The sequence below is a fragment of the Ammodytes marinus genome (assembly GCF_949987685.1).
Source record: "Ammodytes marinus genome assembly, chromosome: 7".
NCBI lineage: Eukaryota > Metazoa > Chordata > Actinopteri > Uranoscopiformes > Ammodytidae > Ammodytes > Ammodytes marinus.
Window position 1 is genome coordinate 32,536,149 of NC_137211.1, and position 16,023 is coordinate 32,552,171.

General features: G+C 42.6%; 1 protein-coding gene across 2 annotated transcripts in view; it reads right to left on the bottom strand.

Annotated features, from left to right (window-relative positions):
• The window catches only part of agrn (agrin), a 502,577-nt gene that overhangs the window by 167,508 nt on the left and 319,046 nt on the right, over nucleotides 1–16,023 (bottom strand). For both annotated transcript variants that reach the window (XM_080031352.1, XM_080031351.1), the window contains exon 4: nucleotides 4,554–4,769. In XM_080031352.1, coding sequence (XP_079887478.1) covers nucleotides 4,554–4,769 — 216 coding nt within the window. The remainder of the gene's footprint in view (nucleotides 1–4,553; nucleotides 4,770–16,023) is intronic.

The window sequence follows — 16,023 nt, forward strand, 5'->3', positions numbered from 1 at the left end:
TAGAAATGGGCATTAGCAGAATTTTTCAAGACAAAGGGCAGTGAAAATATGATTGTTTAAAAAAAAGGTGTCATGTGGTGTGGCTCACTTTACCCCAGCTGTGGGGTAAACTGATCCACTTACTTTTTCCACTCTGAAACTACCATAACAACACATATTGTAACCGTAAGAATCCTGAAAGCTAGCCACACATTCCAGAACTAATGTCGGACTAGCAAAAGAATGATGGGGTTTGGTCAATTAAGCAAAGCAAATTTTCTAAACACTTGAAAGTAACTCTGAACAAAATCAAATACAACATATTATAATTCAAACGGTTTTAATAAGATTCAAATGAAAGATATAATCAGTTACATTAGAACACAGTCTGGGGGTCAGAACACAGGACCCTTACGCGCCCCACACACATCCTGCGTCTACCTCTGGAGCGCGTCGCGTTACCTTACTGCTGCCTCTCTCGGACTTTTCTCGGACACACATGCAACGTCTCAGCAGCTGCTGCTGCAGCGCTGCTTCTAAAAGCCCTATCTTTCTACATAGAGTTTTCATAGATAATTCCCATTAAAAATGAAGTTCTTTCATGTCATCTATGATGCATATGATTTATATTGAGTCTTGACAGTAATCCGTGCGCCCCATTGCCATTTTTTTTCTTTTTTTTTGCCATATTTTCGCTTGTTGGAAGTTTTATTTTGAAGGGGACACACCAGGAAATGGTGAAACTACAGCGAAAGCTGCCAGTATGAAGTCAATATGACTCTCAGCAGAGTATTTCAAAAATCACTTTACTGATTTATACGGGAGAGAGAGAGGGGGGTGTGGTCGGGGAAGAAGAAGGCCGTAGACACAGATAGAGCAACGGAAAACTGTTGCGCTCATCATGATCTTTTTTATTTCTTCACTATATTGGATCTCTATATGTGTCATTTATCCAAAAATGAAATGCCAGAACTAATTGAAAATTAGGTTTTAAATCCCTCGGATTTTGATTGCACAATTAAATCGTGAAATAAAGGGATTATTTGCGTATACGACTGAGGGATGTTTTATTTTGAAATAAACACACCGGGTAAACGTGTAACTAGAGTGAATGCTGCTGGTATGACTGTCAGCATGTATTTCTCTATCAGTTAAAGCACAGAGACGCGAGAGAGACGCGCTGCTCTCAGAAAAAAATAGGCGAGCCTCCTGAGGTGAAGGGGAGCGTCGCTGCAGACGTGCCTCCGACGCGCCTCAGCAGTGCGTCTGAGGTTGGATGTGTGCTCGCTCTACGTTGATTTCACAGTCTGTGACCAAAAGTCAGACGCAGACGCGAGGTAGACGCGCAGTAGAGGTAGGATGTGTGTGGGGCGCGTTAGAGCCAGCTAGTGTCTGGGGGTCAAAGCATAGGAAAATCAGAACCAGCGAGAACAGCCTGGGACTCAGAACACAGGAGAAGACCCAACTGGATTACAACATCAGCCTGTCATACTCTACAACTAGGCCTTCTCTACATTCCAGCCCTGGTGGTTACAGGGAAAGATGAGAAGGTGCTCTTTCCGTGTGGTTGCCCCAGGTCGTCTTCCTGGTGTATTTTCTTGGCATGATGGCTTTTCTACAATGTGTATGACATTAAAATAAAACATATGTCATGTAATATTACATTAAAATATGTTTAAGACTAAACTTAACTTGTGGCTCATGGCGGGGGAAAGTGAGACAGTGGCTCACTTTCCCCCACAGCATTTGGCTCACTTTCCCCCACCACCACAATTTGAGAAAAAAACTACCTCTCTTAGCATTTCAGGCTAATCTTCAGTTATCAGCTTCACATGATTTCATATGTTGGTAGTTCATCAACACGTATGATAGAAGTTTTTCAATGTGAATACATTTGCTTTGGCACAACAGTTGATTAAGTTGACAGCAAGAAAATTTACTTTTACATGCAAAATACCTATTTTGGTGAAAAAAACATGCTTACCACAGCACCATGAGGTCCTCTCTTTCAGGGCCATGGGGAAATGAGAGGGGCTTGAAAACATATATCTCACATGACCACAAATATTTTCCGTTGCCTAGATACAGGGGGTGGCTCACATTACCCGATGCCTCAGATTCCCCCGTTCTCCCCTATATATAGTCATATTTTTGGGGAAATGTGCTCTATACATTATTGTAATTAGTCATGTAATTAAATACCTGCTTTTAATTTGAAAATGTGTGTATTGATAGCACTCCTGTCCTCTCCCTGTCCTTTATTTGACACTTAGATTTTATGAGAAAATGTTACAAATGAAAATCTCAGGTTAATACAATATAAACTGATCTGAACAAGAATATATTACACCAGAGATCAATTACATAAGTTTTATGCTGACTCCTCTGACCAGTGTGTGAAATGTGGCTCTAAAGACTCCCTCATACACACCTTTTGGCATTGTACGAAAGTTAACAAAGGATGGAATGAAATCCAAGAATATATATCAACCATTTGTAAAACAAAAATGCAGTTTTCAGCTCAGCTGTGTATCTTTCAGAATCCCGAGGGTGTAAGGTACCCTACGGGATGGCAAATTATGTTTTCTTCCCTTGTTTACAAGAAGCTCATTTTAAAATACTGGAAAGCTGCAGAGGCACCTACATTAAAGAGCTGGAAAGAACTTATGAAATACTATCTGACCATAGAAAATACATCATCTGAGGACAACAATAAAACAAAACAATTTAATTAAGTATAGAAACACATCTATGAGGCACTATGAGAAATAAAGCTTGTAGCATTGCTAAGAAGGGAGGGGGGGGAGCTACGGTGGAGATCACGGGACATAGAACATTTTCCTTTTTGTTATGTGTGTGTCTGTAAATGTGGTATATGTTATTGTGTGTGTGTGTGTGTGTGTGTGTGTGTGTGTGTGTGAGAGAGAACATGCGATCAATTACTGATTCTTCTCTGCTGACATATACTGTTATCTGTTGTTATTTGTTTGTTTGCTTTAAACCAAAATAAAATGAATTATACAAAAAAAGATGTTATGAGAAAATGTTGATGCATACAAAACAGAGCATCTTAGCCAGGCACATCCACTTATCATTAAACATACAATATTCTGGAATATAAATACATGTGGAATGTGTACATGTATTTCTTCAGAGTAAACAGTCAGGTGCAGGTCATGTTGAAAGAGAAGTGGGACAGAATGACAGAATAACCACGTGGTCTATTCTAAATATTTTTGCATCTCAGTAAGAAGGTCAGTTTTTCCATCTCGTGAATTTCTTAATCTTAAGCCAATTTCCTAAAGAAGGAGGATCTACCTGTAACCATTTATGAGTAATGGCTGTTTTTGCTGCCCCGTTTAGTATTATTAAGAGGTATCTACTACCTGTCCTTTATACAGTATATCTTTATGTCCAGTGGTGAGCACAAGTCACCAGACTTTTTTCAGTATCAGGTCTAAGCCATCACTGTAATCAGAGCCCTGGCATTAGCAGTGGGCCTTACACAGGGAGGCAGGAAGGCAGACACAATGCGGACTAAACATTAGAGTTATATTCTGAGGCTGTTGTAATGATGTAGCTTTGTCAGGCATGCATTGCTCCTCTCAGAGTGCTGGATCTTGATTGGGCTTTGGCTAAAGAGAAGCAATGAGAGGTAAAAGCACCCTCCAGGGGCCAAGGGATAAAACACACAATGGATGGCTACCAATTGGCGCAGTAAGCAGCACACTTATTGTTTGTGAGGGTGCAGCTGGTTGCTGAAGCGCCGGGAGCTAAGCCATATTGGACAGACAATAGACGAGACACAATGGAGAAATATTTTTGTATGGAGGGATAAAGATACTAGGAAGGAAAAGCCTGTTGTATTAGGACAGGGTGTAATAGAAATCCGTTAACCTGACCATAACAAGCAATTTGGCGACTCTCTGAGACATGCAGCTTTTTGTTTGGCTGATGAAGTAGCCAGGCTAGTTTTCTGTCCAATAGATGAAAACATCCAACCATGTTCTGTGTCTCTTATTTCACTGAAAAGCTCCACATTCCCCATGCTTCAGGCTCTATAGTCACCATACCTCGCAGCTGTAAATGCATGTCTCACAGCCTTTAGTGGAGTGTCCGTCTCAGGTCAGACTGCTTTCTGAACTACTGATTGGGTGGACTTCCTGTGATTGGTCTTTCCTGAATCGAAGGGGTCAATTTGATCTCTTCAAAGTTTTGTGCGTACTAATGGAAACTCAAAATTCAAAAAAGCATACGCTGATATAAAAAATACAGGTAATGGTACAAGTCTTCGAAAAATGACAGTATATCGATCTATTTGTTTTATGTATGGTGAAAAACACAATAGAAAAACCCTCAAACCGTGCCACCTACAGCTTCTACTATCGACAAAAATCTCATGAGTTACTTTGCTCTGCAGTCCCTTTGAATTATCTCAAATAATTCTCCTTGTGTTAGAAGAAGAATCATTTACAGACTCAAAATGAGATTGAGTGAGTTGTTAAAATGGCTATCTTCGAGTGTCCTTTAAGAGTGCTTTGTTGCCATGTTGGCAGGCAGGTGATGTTACTTACAGCAGGGTCCCTTACGCAGCACCTTGATGCGTCGCTGTGCGTGGCACTGGGCTTTCTCCAGCTCACACTCGTTGGAGTAGGTGGACGAGTCAGAGCCACAGACAGGAGCCACCAGGGACGGACAGTCCACTCTCTTACAAATACACTCAGCCTTGGCCGGGTCTGCCTGGTCACGCTCACACACAGCACCGAAACCACACAGCATCCCTCTGCAGCCTGCAAGACCAGAAGAAGACAAGAACAAGGTGTTAGGATTGATAGAAATGATCAGGATATTGTTTTTTGTCACAATTCCACAGTCGTTTACAGAAGCTCAAAGCTGTCTGACCATAGAAGAGCACAATGCATTATTCAATTAGACATCTGAATGACCACAGTGTTGAGTTTATCGTACATGAAGTAATTATGCATACACAAACTGAAAATAACTTTCACGAGTAGAGTAGTTTCTGTTTCAACACTAAACAGGCACAGATTAATCTCATCCATCAGAGGTGTCTTTGCAGAACTCTACACAGTTCAGCAGCACAAACACATCAGGGATGACACCGTAAAGGCAACAGATTCTCTCCATTCACTCTGGGAGAATCTGTCCAGCCATGCAATGCGAGCACAGTGTGTTGTTGGCCGTGCTGAGCCCATTGCAGAATAAGCTTCAATGTGAAATATTTGATATAAAGTCAGCAACAACATTAGGATCATTCTGCAGGCAGCAGCAGGCCAGCACACAGTCTTGCGGATACTTGGTTCTCATCCTCAGAAAAAGGCTGTGGTCTTTGAAACATCAGTGATCCACCATCAAGGAGTAAACGCAGCAACAGCACCAAGACAGACCAAGGTTAGCCAAACACTTCAAGCCTACCCAGGTCAGGCAACAACTCTTTAAGATTTTGATTTAACTTCCAACTGACTCTACAGCTCTGATTAAGTGGGAAACAGTAAACTGTTAGCTTCTGTCAGACGCTGCTGAATGCACTAAGCTAACAGGGAGTACCTGTATGTGTTCACATTGTGTGTCCAGAACATCAACTTAGAGAGTAAATGACCTGCGTGGTGGCAGCTCTTCACCCACTCTGACTGAGGGCTGTTTGGCAGCCAGCTGGCGTGACGTCCTTGCCTCGGAGGGGCGTTAAAAAGAGACGGTGAGCTCTTGCAATTATCCAAATTGATCATAAATCAATGGACAAATTGCATAATAATTCAAGTCCACCCTAGAAAAAAATCCCTCCTAGTTGCAGGGGCAAACGACCATTGTCACTGCTGAAAGTAGACTGTACTTGTCACAAACACACACGCACACGCACACACACACACACACACACACACACACACACACACACACACACACACACACACACACACACACACACACACACACACACACACACACACACACACACACACACACACACACACACACACACACACACACACTTCTTATCACTGGCTCCCAGGCCAGGACTAGACGCAAGGCGGCGTATCCACTTGGACTTGCTGGCAGGTGGCTTTTGCGGTACTGGACTGGGCTGGACACACACACACACACACACACACAAACGCACATTACACAAACTCTTTGTGTGCGGCATTGACAACTGCTCTAGCATCTGCGCAAAGCATCTCATTCTGTCTTCTCCTCACACTGAAGCACCACATGTAAATGTGTGGGTGTGTGTGTGTGTGTGTGTGAGGAGCGACAGGCAAGGAGGCTGTTTTTGACGTGCCCACTGTTCCCTGTGGGAGAGCTCCTGACAGCTACCTGAGCTCACTCTTTTTTTGTACCAGTGTGTGTGTGTGTGTGTGTGTGTGTGTGTGAGTGTTTGAATCTGTATCCCTGACAGCGTGTACCTGCCTGAGAGGTGTAGGCATTAGGTGTCTCTCTCTCTCTCTCTCTCTCTCTCTCTCTCTCTCTCTCTCTGAAACACACACACACACACACACACACACACACACACACACACACGCACACACACATACAGCCAGGTCCTAGCATGAAGGCCCTGTCATGACTGGCCTTCTGCTCTGCCATCACTTCACACCACAGGCCCTGTGCGTGTGTGTGTGTGTGTGTGTGTGTGTGTGCGTGTGCTAGTGTAAGCATGTTGCTCGGAGGCAAAGCCATGCATGCCAGCAGAGTGACAAGAGGTGAAATTCATTGGACCTGTGTCAGATGTGTACAAGACAGAGAGAGAGGGAGGGTATCTAACAGTATGACAGAGGAAGAAAAACACAATAGGCCTACATTGGGTCTTGCCTCACAATGATCTCTTTATGTCTTTGCTGTGTGTCCTAACAGTCTAGGTGACACCAATGTATTCCAGTAATGTCATAACCACATTAATGTTAATATTGTTAAAGGAAAAAATAACTGGCAAAAAGACTTGTAAACTCTTACGGGGAACCCACCACTTGGAGAAAAAACAATAAACATGAAGAGCAGCACTGAGGGGTATACTACGAAGCGAGGTTAAGGGCTGAGCGAGGTCTGTTGAGTCTAAAGCGGTCTAAAGCCAGAGTTTTCAGTATCACAAAAGGTGGCTCTCTTTCTACCTGGTTAGATCACCGTGGTAACAGAGGCTGCACGGCTAACCTGCCCAGACCAGTTTTTGTTTCAGAGTTTGAGTTTAAATTCGGCTCTTGGAGCGCTGCCCTTTAAGGAAACTACACCTTTGGAAATCCCGCGGAGGCGCGGACCTGACTATATTGTCTGAGCGATACTTCTCACCGACTAAACTAGTTAAATCAGTAAACTTATTGATCAGTAAGTTAATGAACGAAACGAAGCCGTGACATTAGAGTGAACTGTAACATCGCGCTGCAGCTTTTTGCCACATGCATAGTTATTGATGCAAAAAATGTAAAATAGCCTATACCTATGTATGCAGCGCCATGCTCTCACCTCAAATGATTTTACCTGGCGATCTACACACACTGGCTCTTAATGAAGCGTTCTATAAAATCACAGGTTGCAACATTATTTCACTGTAGGCTTCTTTCTTTTCATCAGTAGCGATTACAGTTGTGACGTGACAGCTGTCACAGTTCGGACATCGCTGCAGACTCACAGGTTAAGCTTCTCACAGTAGATTCATATTTGTCCGGAAAATACAGACTAGCCTACAGGTTTTGTATCTAGGCTATTTATTTGAATGTATAAGATGCAAATAAAGGGCTATTAGCCTAAATCAAAATCAAAATTGTATTAATTTTGATGTGGCCCAAAACTAACGTGATTTTCCACATAGGCTATGCTATTCATTAGGGGACAGTGTCAGACTTAAATCAGATTCTTAAGTGTAGGATTATCAACTAGGCTAAATGGTGTACTGTTTAAATCCGAGTTCAACCTTTAATTGCTTTATAATGTTATTTAATGTCATTTATTTTACAGATCGTTCTCACTGCGAGAACGATCTGTAAAATAAATTAATCAATTCAGTAGCCCAATTTTCTGACAACATTCCACTCTCTCCTTATTTGCAGTATGAGTTTTTTTTCGGCTCTCTGTTTTCTGCTGTTCTGTGATCATTCAGACTGACAAACTCTTGCGAAGTCAGCTGCTCGCAATCAGTCCGTTAGTGTAAAGTTAGCGGCACAAGATCAGTCCAGTCTGTGCGGAAGCAGAGTCAAATGACGGCCAAACGCCCCCTCTTATGGGGACGCGCACAGAGCCTGAAGCTGAAACCCTCGTTCAACATAAGAGGTTCATAACTGCCTTTGTGATACCGGTTAGCTCTGAGCGAGGGTATGTGTTATGTTCAACCAGATCAAAAAAAGAGAGCAGGGCTCTGTTGAGTTTGCTTTGTAGTATACCCCTCTGGTTTGTAACCCGATCTCTTCTGCAATGTTTTCCTAAAAGAGAATGTCCCTGTAGCCTCTAGCTAGGCACACTGACAAAGGGACTGACACCAGAGCTGAGGGTTCTGTCAAAGCCAAGCTATAGGTGTAGGCTGTGGAACCAGTGTGCCAGCTGCATACTTATGTGTTGGAAGTTCTTTCCTGCAAGCAATCCTCCTGGAACTTGAGGAAATATATTATTTGACACTTGAGATTTGTTAAGAACAGTAAGAAACGCCTCAGCCGTAAATATCTTATATACCACGGCTGGAAACCAAAGTACACCACAAACAAAAACTTTGTCAACAATAAATTGGAACAGCCGCCCTCGCCCCGGCCCAGTTTGATTGACGTGATGTCACTGGGAGCACAGACACAATAACAACAACAGCAAGGATCTTGTGGACATGTCCTGGAGACAGGGTTACATTCCCTGCATTCCAATATCCAAACTTCCATACTATTTAGTGTGCCAGAAAAAGATTTAGGACGTCCCAATACATTCAAGTCAATTGTAGCATGCTGAAAATAGCATTTTGGAGTATTCATTTTAATTCTTATCATTTTATCAAAATCAGGAAAGAAAAATCTTCCTTATCTGATTTTTTTCTCTCCTGTGCTGTGACCCTAAAATTCTTCTGTACTTTAGTATGTAGTGTAGTAAAAAGAACGAGTATGTGAGATGAAACGCAGGGATAGTCATTAGTTAACCATGACAACAAATGTGATAAAGATGTATTCTTCAGGAACTAGCCGATGTAAAGCCTTTTCCACAGGTTGCAAGGAGATTCTGGATTTGTGCCTTTGTTGCACTTTGTCTGATGCAGGTGATATTAGGGCTGAGTATCGTCAAGGACTTCGCGATACGACACGTATCACCATACACTGGTCACGATACGATATATCACGATATATCACGATATATTGCGTATCTTCATATATCACGATATATTGCGATATTCCATAAACAAGTTGCCTTGTCAAACATAACAGCACAATATATTGATAAGTGCACAGACAAATGAAGTCAAAACTATTTAATTCACAACTTCCTTTACTATTTTCTTCCTTTTTTTGATTTTGGCAAATGATCAGACACTGCTGCAGCTGCCATAACATCAAAATAACAAATCCAATGCACTCTTGTACTAACTGTACAGGACACACTGAAAATTAAAACACATCAGTGTGATTTTGTGACACAGTGAATCTTAAGTGTTCTAAACAAAACATATTTAACTTCAATAGTATCCTAGAGGCTCAGGCCTCACAGCAGACATGGGTTTGAATCTGACCCGTGGTTCTCTGCATTTCTTTCCCTCTCTGCCCCATTTCATATCTGTGTCTCTGCACTGTCAATAAAGCCTTGAAAAGCAAAAAAAAAATCATAAAAAAATTAATTAAAAAAATATCGATTTTTAGTTATACAAATCGATACTGATATCGCGAAACTAAGTATCGCGATATATCGACATTTCGATTTTTTAACACAGCCCTAGGTGATATGTGACATGACTGAGTAGTGTCATGCTGGGCTTACACTACACGACTTTTCACGCGATTTGACAGTCGCAGACAATCTTCCAATGTCGGACTGAAATCACAGGAATCTTGCCGGAGTTGTGGCGCACGCCCGTAATCTCAGTCGTTTGGTGTATGGTGGTCATCCGACCCGATTTCACTCAGTCTTCTTCCCGTCTTCACGTTCCGACATTATCAAACAGGTTTGATATTAGCGTTAGTCTTGAGGGGTTGGCTCAAGCGAAATGACGTAAACACTGTTACACTCTCTCCTGCACCAAGCACGACACAGGAGGAGCGGCATTAGTCGCGACCTGTGTCCGCCTGTGAGGCACATATTTCGGACACTTTCACCAAGTACCCTCGGCTGGAGAACCAGCTGACAACTGCGCAACCTTAACACTTTACCGTCAAATACAGGGTTAGGAGTTAAAGTTATTGGCGGACGAGATCAGCAAATATAGCTGGTCAAATAACTAAAGGAGGTCCCCCGCTTGGAATATGGAATTTACTTTTTTTTAATTAAATAATCACAATTGCGTTTGCGGAAATACTATTAATCTCAAAAGGAATCTAGTTGTAGTCTTGCAATATGACTATGTTGACAGGGACTGTGTTGTAGTCCATGTCTTTTCAAAATATCACTCTGTGACTGAAAACTAATGACTAATTTTCTTCAGGTGTGAGTTGATTGTCTTTAGATGTAAGAGGGTGTCAGTCTTCAGTCTTTTCAAAGTCATTTAAAAGTCCTCTGGTGTAAGCCCAGCATTAGTTGTTATTGGTAATTTAGTGCAAGTAAGTCAGTACAATGTAATACTATACAACACCAAAAAACTACAGCTTTCAAATTGTAAGTTAAATGAAAACCTCTCTAAAACCGTTCCCTCACAAATAAAACCGTTAGATCTTCATGGCAGTAGGATTCATTCCAGGTCCGATGTGCAAGTTGTTTTTCACTAGTTGCACTTAATGAATGGTTGAGTGTATGTCAGACCTAATGGTTAGGGCAATAATTAATGTAATTCAAAGATCAGTATTACAGCAATTTATTTTATAATAGATGCGCACAACCATACGTTTTTCCAGGTTTCAGGGAGTTATGTTTCCTGCAAATGTTGCGTTAGGCGCGTATAAACGCACCTATGCACGGAGTTCAAAATATTGAACTTTTTACGCTCTTGCGCGTGCCGCTTAGCCGCGTTAGCCAATCAGCCTGGAGAATGACCCGACGTCACACACATCGGCACGGTCGGAGAACAGTGTACACAGAAGCTGAGAAACACAGAGGAGGAAAATGTATTTGCGGGCGGCCGGTGCTGTATGACAGCCGCTCGGGAATAGAAGACGTGGGGAAAGTGAGCCAGGAGAATGGGCTTCCTGGTTAATTCAGTGAATATGTGCGGCTGTGCTTTAGCCGATAAACCAAGTTAGCGCCGGTCGGATAGCATTAGTTAACTCACCCGGTTGTGAGCGGCTAGTGCCTCAATATTATGAACCCAAACATGATGGCTATGTCTGGGGAACTTTCACGACAAGTAGGGGAGAACGGGGGAATGTGAGACATCGGGTAATGTGGGACACCCCCTGTATCTAGGCAACGGAACACATTTTTGGTCATGTGAGATTTATGTTTTCAAGCCCCTCTCATTTCCCCTTGGCCATGAAGGAGAGGACCTCATGGTGATGTTGGACGCATGTTTCTTTCACAAAAATGTTTTTTTTGCATGTAAAAGTAAATGTTCTTGCTGTCAACTTAAAGCTATACTGTACGATCTGAGAGAGCTAGCATGATTTGAAATTAGCTTGTCCTCGGAGTTCCGTTTAACTCCTCCCTCTCCCCTCGGGACTCCCTCCCCCACCCCTCGACACACAGCCGTGCACGAGCGCTGCTGGCTGCACTTCCCAATTGCACTGTTTACCAGTGATTGTTAACATTTAACTCACACACACAAACACTCACACATAGGCTACATGCAGAAAAGGCCCCAAAGTTTATAGGTTACAGTGTTGTTATTTCTTATAGAGTGTTAAGATGTGTTTTGTTCAGTGTGGATGACAGTATAGCTGTCAGTTAGTGGCCGTGACGTCAGTCGGCCGGAGGGTCTGTCTAGTAAGTTTCCTTTTCTTCTCTCTCTCGGTCAGGTGTGTGAGCGCGCATGTTGCCGCAGTAGTCGACACAGTTGAAACGTGTTTATGTGAATCACCCGTGTGTGAGTAAGTACATGCAGTCCCGATCGCTGTTATAAGTTACAGTTTATGGATGTTATTGACGGCCGCGATTCGCAGGTCGCAACAGCTGTTCTAACGTCTCCTCACGAGCGGAATGTAAGCCTGTGTCTCTTTTCCTGCGATCTATGCTGCTGTGCCTGTGAAAGAAGGAAAATAAAGAGCGGAAAAACCATACTCCTCTTCTCATGCTTATAGTCTGACGTTTTTGGCCTTAAGTGGTGTTCTGGCCGACACCTCTGAAGTGAAACCAGTGATAAGCAGATCAGCGCGGTACCGGTAGGCGACATCCACCAGTTTCCTCCGCTACACTAGGCTACATGATGAAAGATACAGAGCAGTAGCCTACTTAAAAATATAGCCTACTTTTTAATCTTTGGGTTTTGGGGAAAGTAGCAAGTCTTGTCAAGTCAAAAGGCTCAAGTCACGAGTCATTGATGTTAAAGTCCAAGTCAAGTTGCAAGTCTCTTTACATTTTGTCAAGTCGAGTCTCAAGTCATCAAATTCATGACTCGAGTCTGACTCGAGTCCAAGTCATGTGACTCGAGTCCACACCTCTGGTAACTTCTGTGTAGGTTCCATTGTGTAAGCTTGTTATGCTACTTCCACTAGGTCTAGTCCACTGCCAGGTAGCCTACTACGATATGGCACGAACGCTTTCTCTGCCCTCCGTGAACGCGCTCAGGCTCGCACACAGAGGGGAGAGAACGCGCAGGATTGTGATTGGTTCTTTAGATACGGGTCCATCGTCTCCGATTGGTCAGCATTTTAACAGGTTTATAGAAGGTACAGAATTTGGGGGTTTTTCGTTTCTTTTTCATTGCCCATAAGTCATTTATTGCTGTTGGGGTGTAAAAAGCACTTTTCACAACATATTAAAAAGTGCATATTGCAGATAATCTCCTATGATGCCTTTAATCAACTGTTGTGCCAAAGCAAATAGATTCAGTTAGAAAAACTTATATTATACATTTTGATGAACTACCAACATATGAAACCATGTGAAGATGATGACTGAAGAGTCAAGAGTAGTTTTTTTCTCAAATTGTGGCAGTGGGGTAAAGTGAGACAAATGCTGTGGGGTAAAGTGAGACAGTGTCTGTGCCCTCTTTTAATGAATCCATTATATTTGAGGTAGCAAGAAGATTAAATAAGACAAAATACAATGCGGGCCGGAGGTGGGGGTTGAATGGTTGAAGGGGTGTGAGCAAGGGCATGGTTTGGCACTCGTGTGTAGGGGACAGGAGAGTGACCTTTAACATCAAAAGACTCTAAGTAATATGTCTTTATTCAATTAATGATCCCAATAAAACAAATGCAGAAAAATATTAATCAAAGACTCAAAATATGCAAAATGACAGCTGGGTCTAGTCCTGTGTTCTGAGTCCCAGGCTGTTCTAGCTGGTTCTGATTGTCCTTTGCTCTGACCACCAGACACGAGCTGGCTCTAAGGGTCCTGTGTTCTGACCCCCAGACTGTGTTTTAATCTAACTGGTTCTATTTGTCATTTGAATGTTAATTATTGAATATGAATTATATGTTGTATTTGATCAGAGTAACTTTCAAGTGTTTAGGACAATGTTTTGCTTAATTGACCAAACCCCATGATTCTGTTACCGACATTAGTTTTGAAATATTTGGTTTTCAAGCTAGCTGTCAGGATTCTAACTGTTATAACATGTGGTGTTATGGTAGCCTGGAAATCCAGACCCTGATATCTTGAACGATAGAGGGTCTGGCCACAATCAATAGTAATTCCCAATACAAGGGGCGGCTCCTACTTGTGCATTTCAAATGCCACTGCATGCAATTGGAGAGCACTATAACCAATCAGAGCAATGAACAAGGTGACGTATTGAGCCTAAGCAAACACCGGGGTAACTGTTTAGATTAGACTTTTGCCTTGGTCGGTCGGCAAAACAGAACATTCCTCTTACTACTTGCTAATGAAAGATATGAGTGCCGTCTTCCAAATCGTAAAGGGTCGAGGCCAAAGCCGTCTCAAACAACATATCCGCAGCCATCTTTGATGTTTACTATCACAGCTTCGACGGCATATGCACAGCACTGTCGTCATCCGGTTACGTCCGCCCCAGAGCACCATACATAGGGCTCTGGCCTGCCCATATCAGAAAGAACAATTTGATTGGTAGCTCAGAATTTCATGATATATTTAATGAGCTTCAATGGAGAGTGCCCAGACCAACAGGCGCAGCAAAACTAATTTGCCAGCGCCTAGTGGCAGGTCTGGAAAATGCCAGGCTAGTGTTATGGTATGGTTCAGAGTGGAAAAAGTAAGTGGATCAGTTTACCCCCTTGATTTCTCTGATCTGTCTCAGTTTACCCCTAAACTGGGGTAAAGAGAGACACAAGACAACTTTTTTTTAAACAAAAAAAAATTCCGACAATGTCCATTGCTAGGACTAATGGGAAATGTGTACATTTCACTGATAAATAAGTTTTGCTCGCTTAGAGGGGAGCACATGTAAAAAGTGTCTCACATTACCCCGTTCACCTCTACAGTGAAGCACCAGTGTTTATATCTACGCCAGCCACAGTCCCCTGTCACAGCCAGGTAGGGTAATGTTGGCTACTTGCCTTTATTTTGTGCCGCCGTGCACACAATGCTGCTGTATGTGTTTTGTATGTTACTGCCTTGCTGTTTGTGTGCATTTCTGAGCGGCGTGAATATGCAATGCTGTTTTAATGCTAGTCTCTTTGTGCTGTTCAGTTGCTGTTTATTTGTGTTTTGGCACAGTTGTTGGCCGTGTTGTTGTTGTTTTTGTGCGGACATACTGTTGTGTCGGGTCAGGTCTGATCGCAGCCATGGTTGATTAGGGGAAATAAATTATCGGGAGGGAGACTAGGCGCGTTACACGCATAGAACCATTTTTGACACAAAATGATCAAGCAACATTTTAGGCACGTTACCCACACCAATCTTAACCCTGAAACACACATCCAGCGTCTACTGGCGTCTGCGTCTGACTTTTTTTTTTTCGGCGACAGTGCTAACACACTACAGCTCCACACATTCAACTTCCAACGCCCTGCCGGTGCCCGTCGCAGGCGCGTCTGCAGCGACGCACCACTACACCTCAGGAGGAGGAGTCTTTTTTGGGGGGAGACGCGCTTCTCTCTCGGATCTCAGTTCAGTTCAGTTCAGTTCAGTTCAGTTTTATTTTGTCATTGTTACAGGTAACACCGAATCGTTGTCAAAGCAAACACAAAACAGGCATAACATTTTAGTTGTCCACCAATTAAATCAATCAATCAATCACCCAGTATTTTACACATGGTAACTACTCCTATACATCATAAATACCCCATAGACTCCCATAACCCATAAGGTGCTTGGTGCAATAAATACATAAATCTCTCTGCTTTAACCATAGGGCTTTAACTGATAGAAAAATACTCTGCTGACAGTCACACCAGCAGCATTCACTGTAGTTTCACGATTTCCCGGTTTGTCCCTTTCAAAATAAAACTTCCCACAAGCGAAAATGTGAAACTCAATATTAATCATATGCATCATAAAATAACATGAAACAACTTCATATTAATGGGAATGATCTATGGGAACTCTTTGAAGAGAGACAGGGCTTTGCAGCTGCTGAGGCGTTACAGGTTTGGTCGAAAACAGAGAGAGAGATGAAGTGATAATTGAACGTGATGTAACTTTTTACTTGTGCATATATTGTGACATTTGTATTTCTTTTTGTCATAAGTAAAAGTAGGAAATGTTTAATGAAACAGAATAGAATGTGAATGCTCCTCTGACCAGAGGAAGGAGGAGGACCATAGGGTCACAGGAAGTAATAGGGGGAAGGACCTTATATGGCCATACAGTAGTAAGGAGTAGAGGGAGGGGGCTACCGGGGCT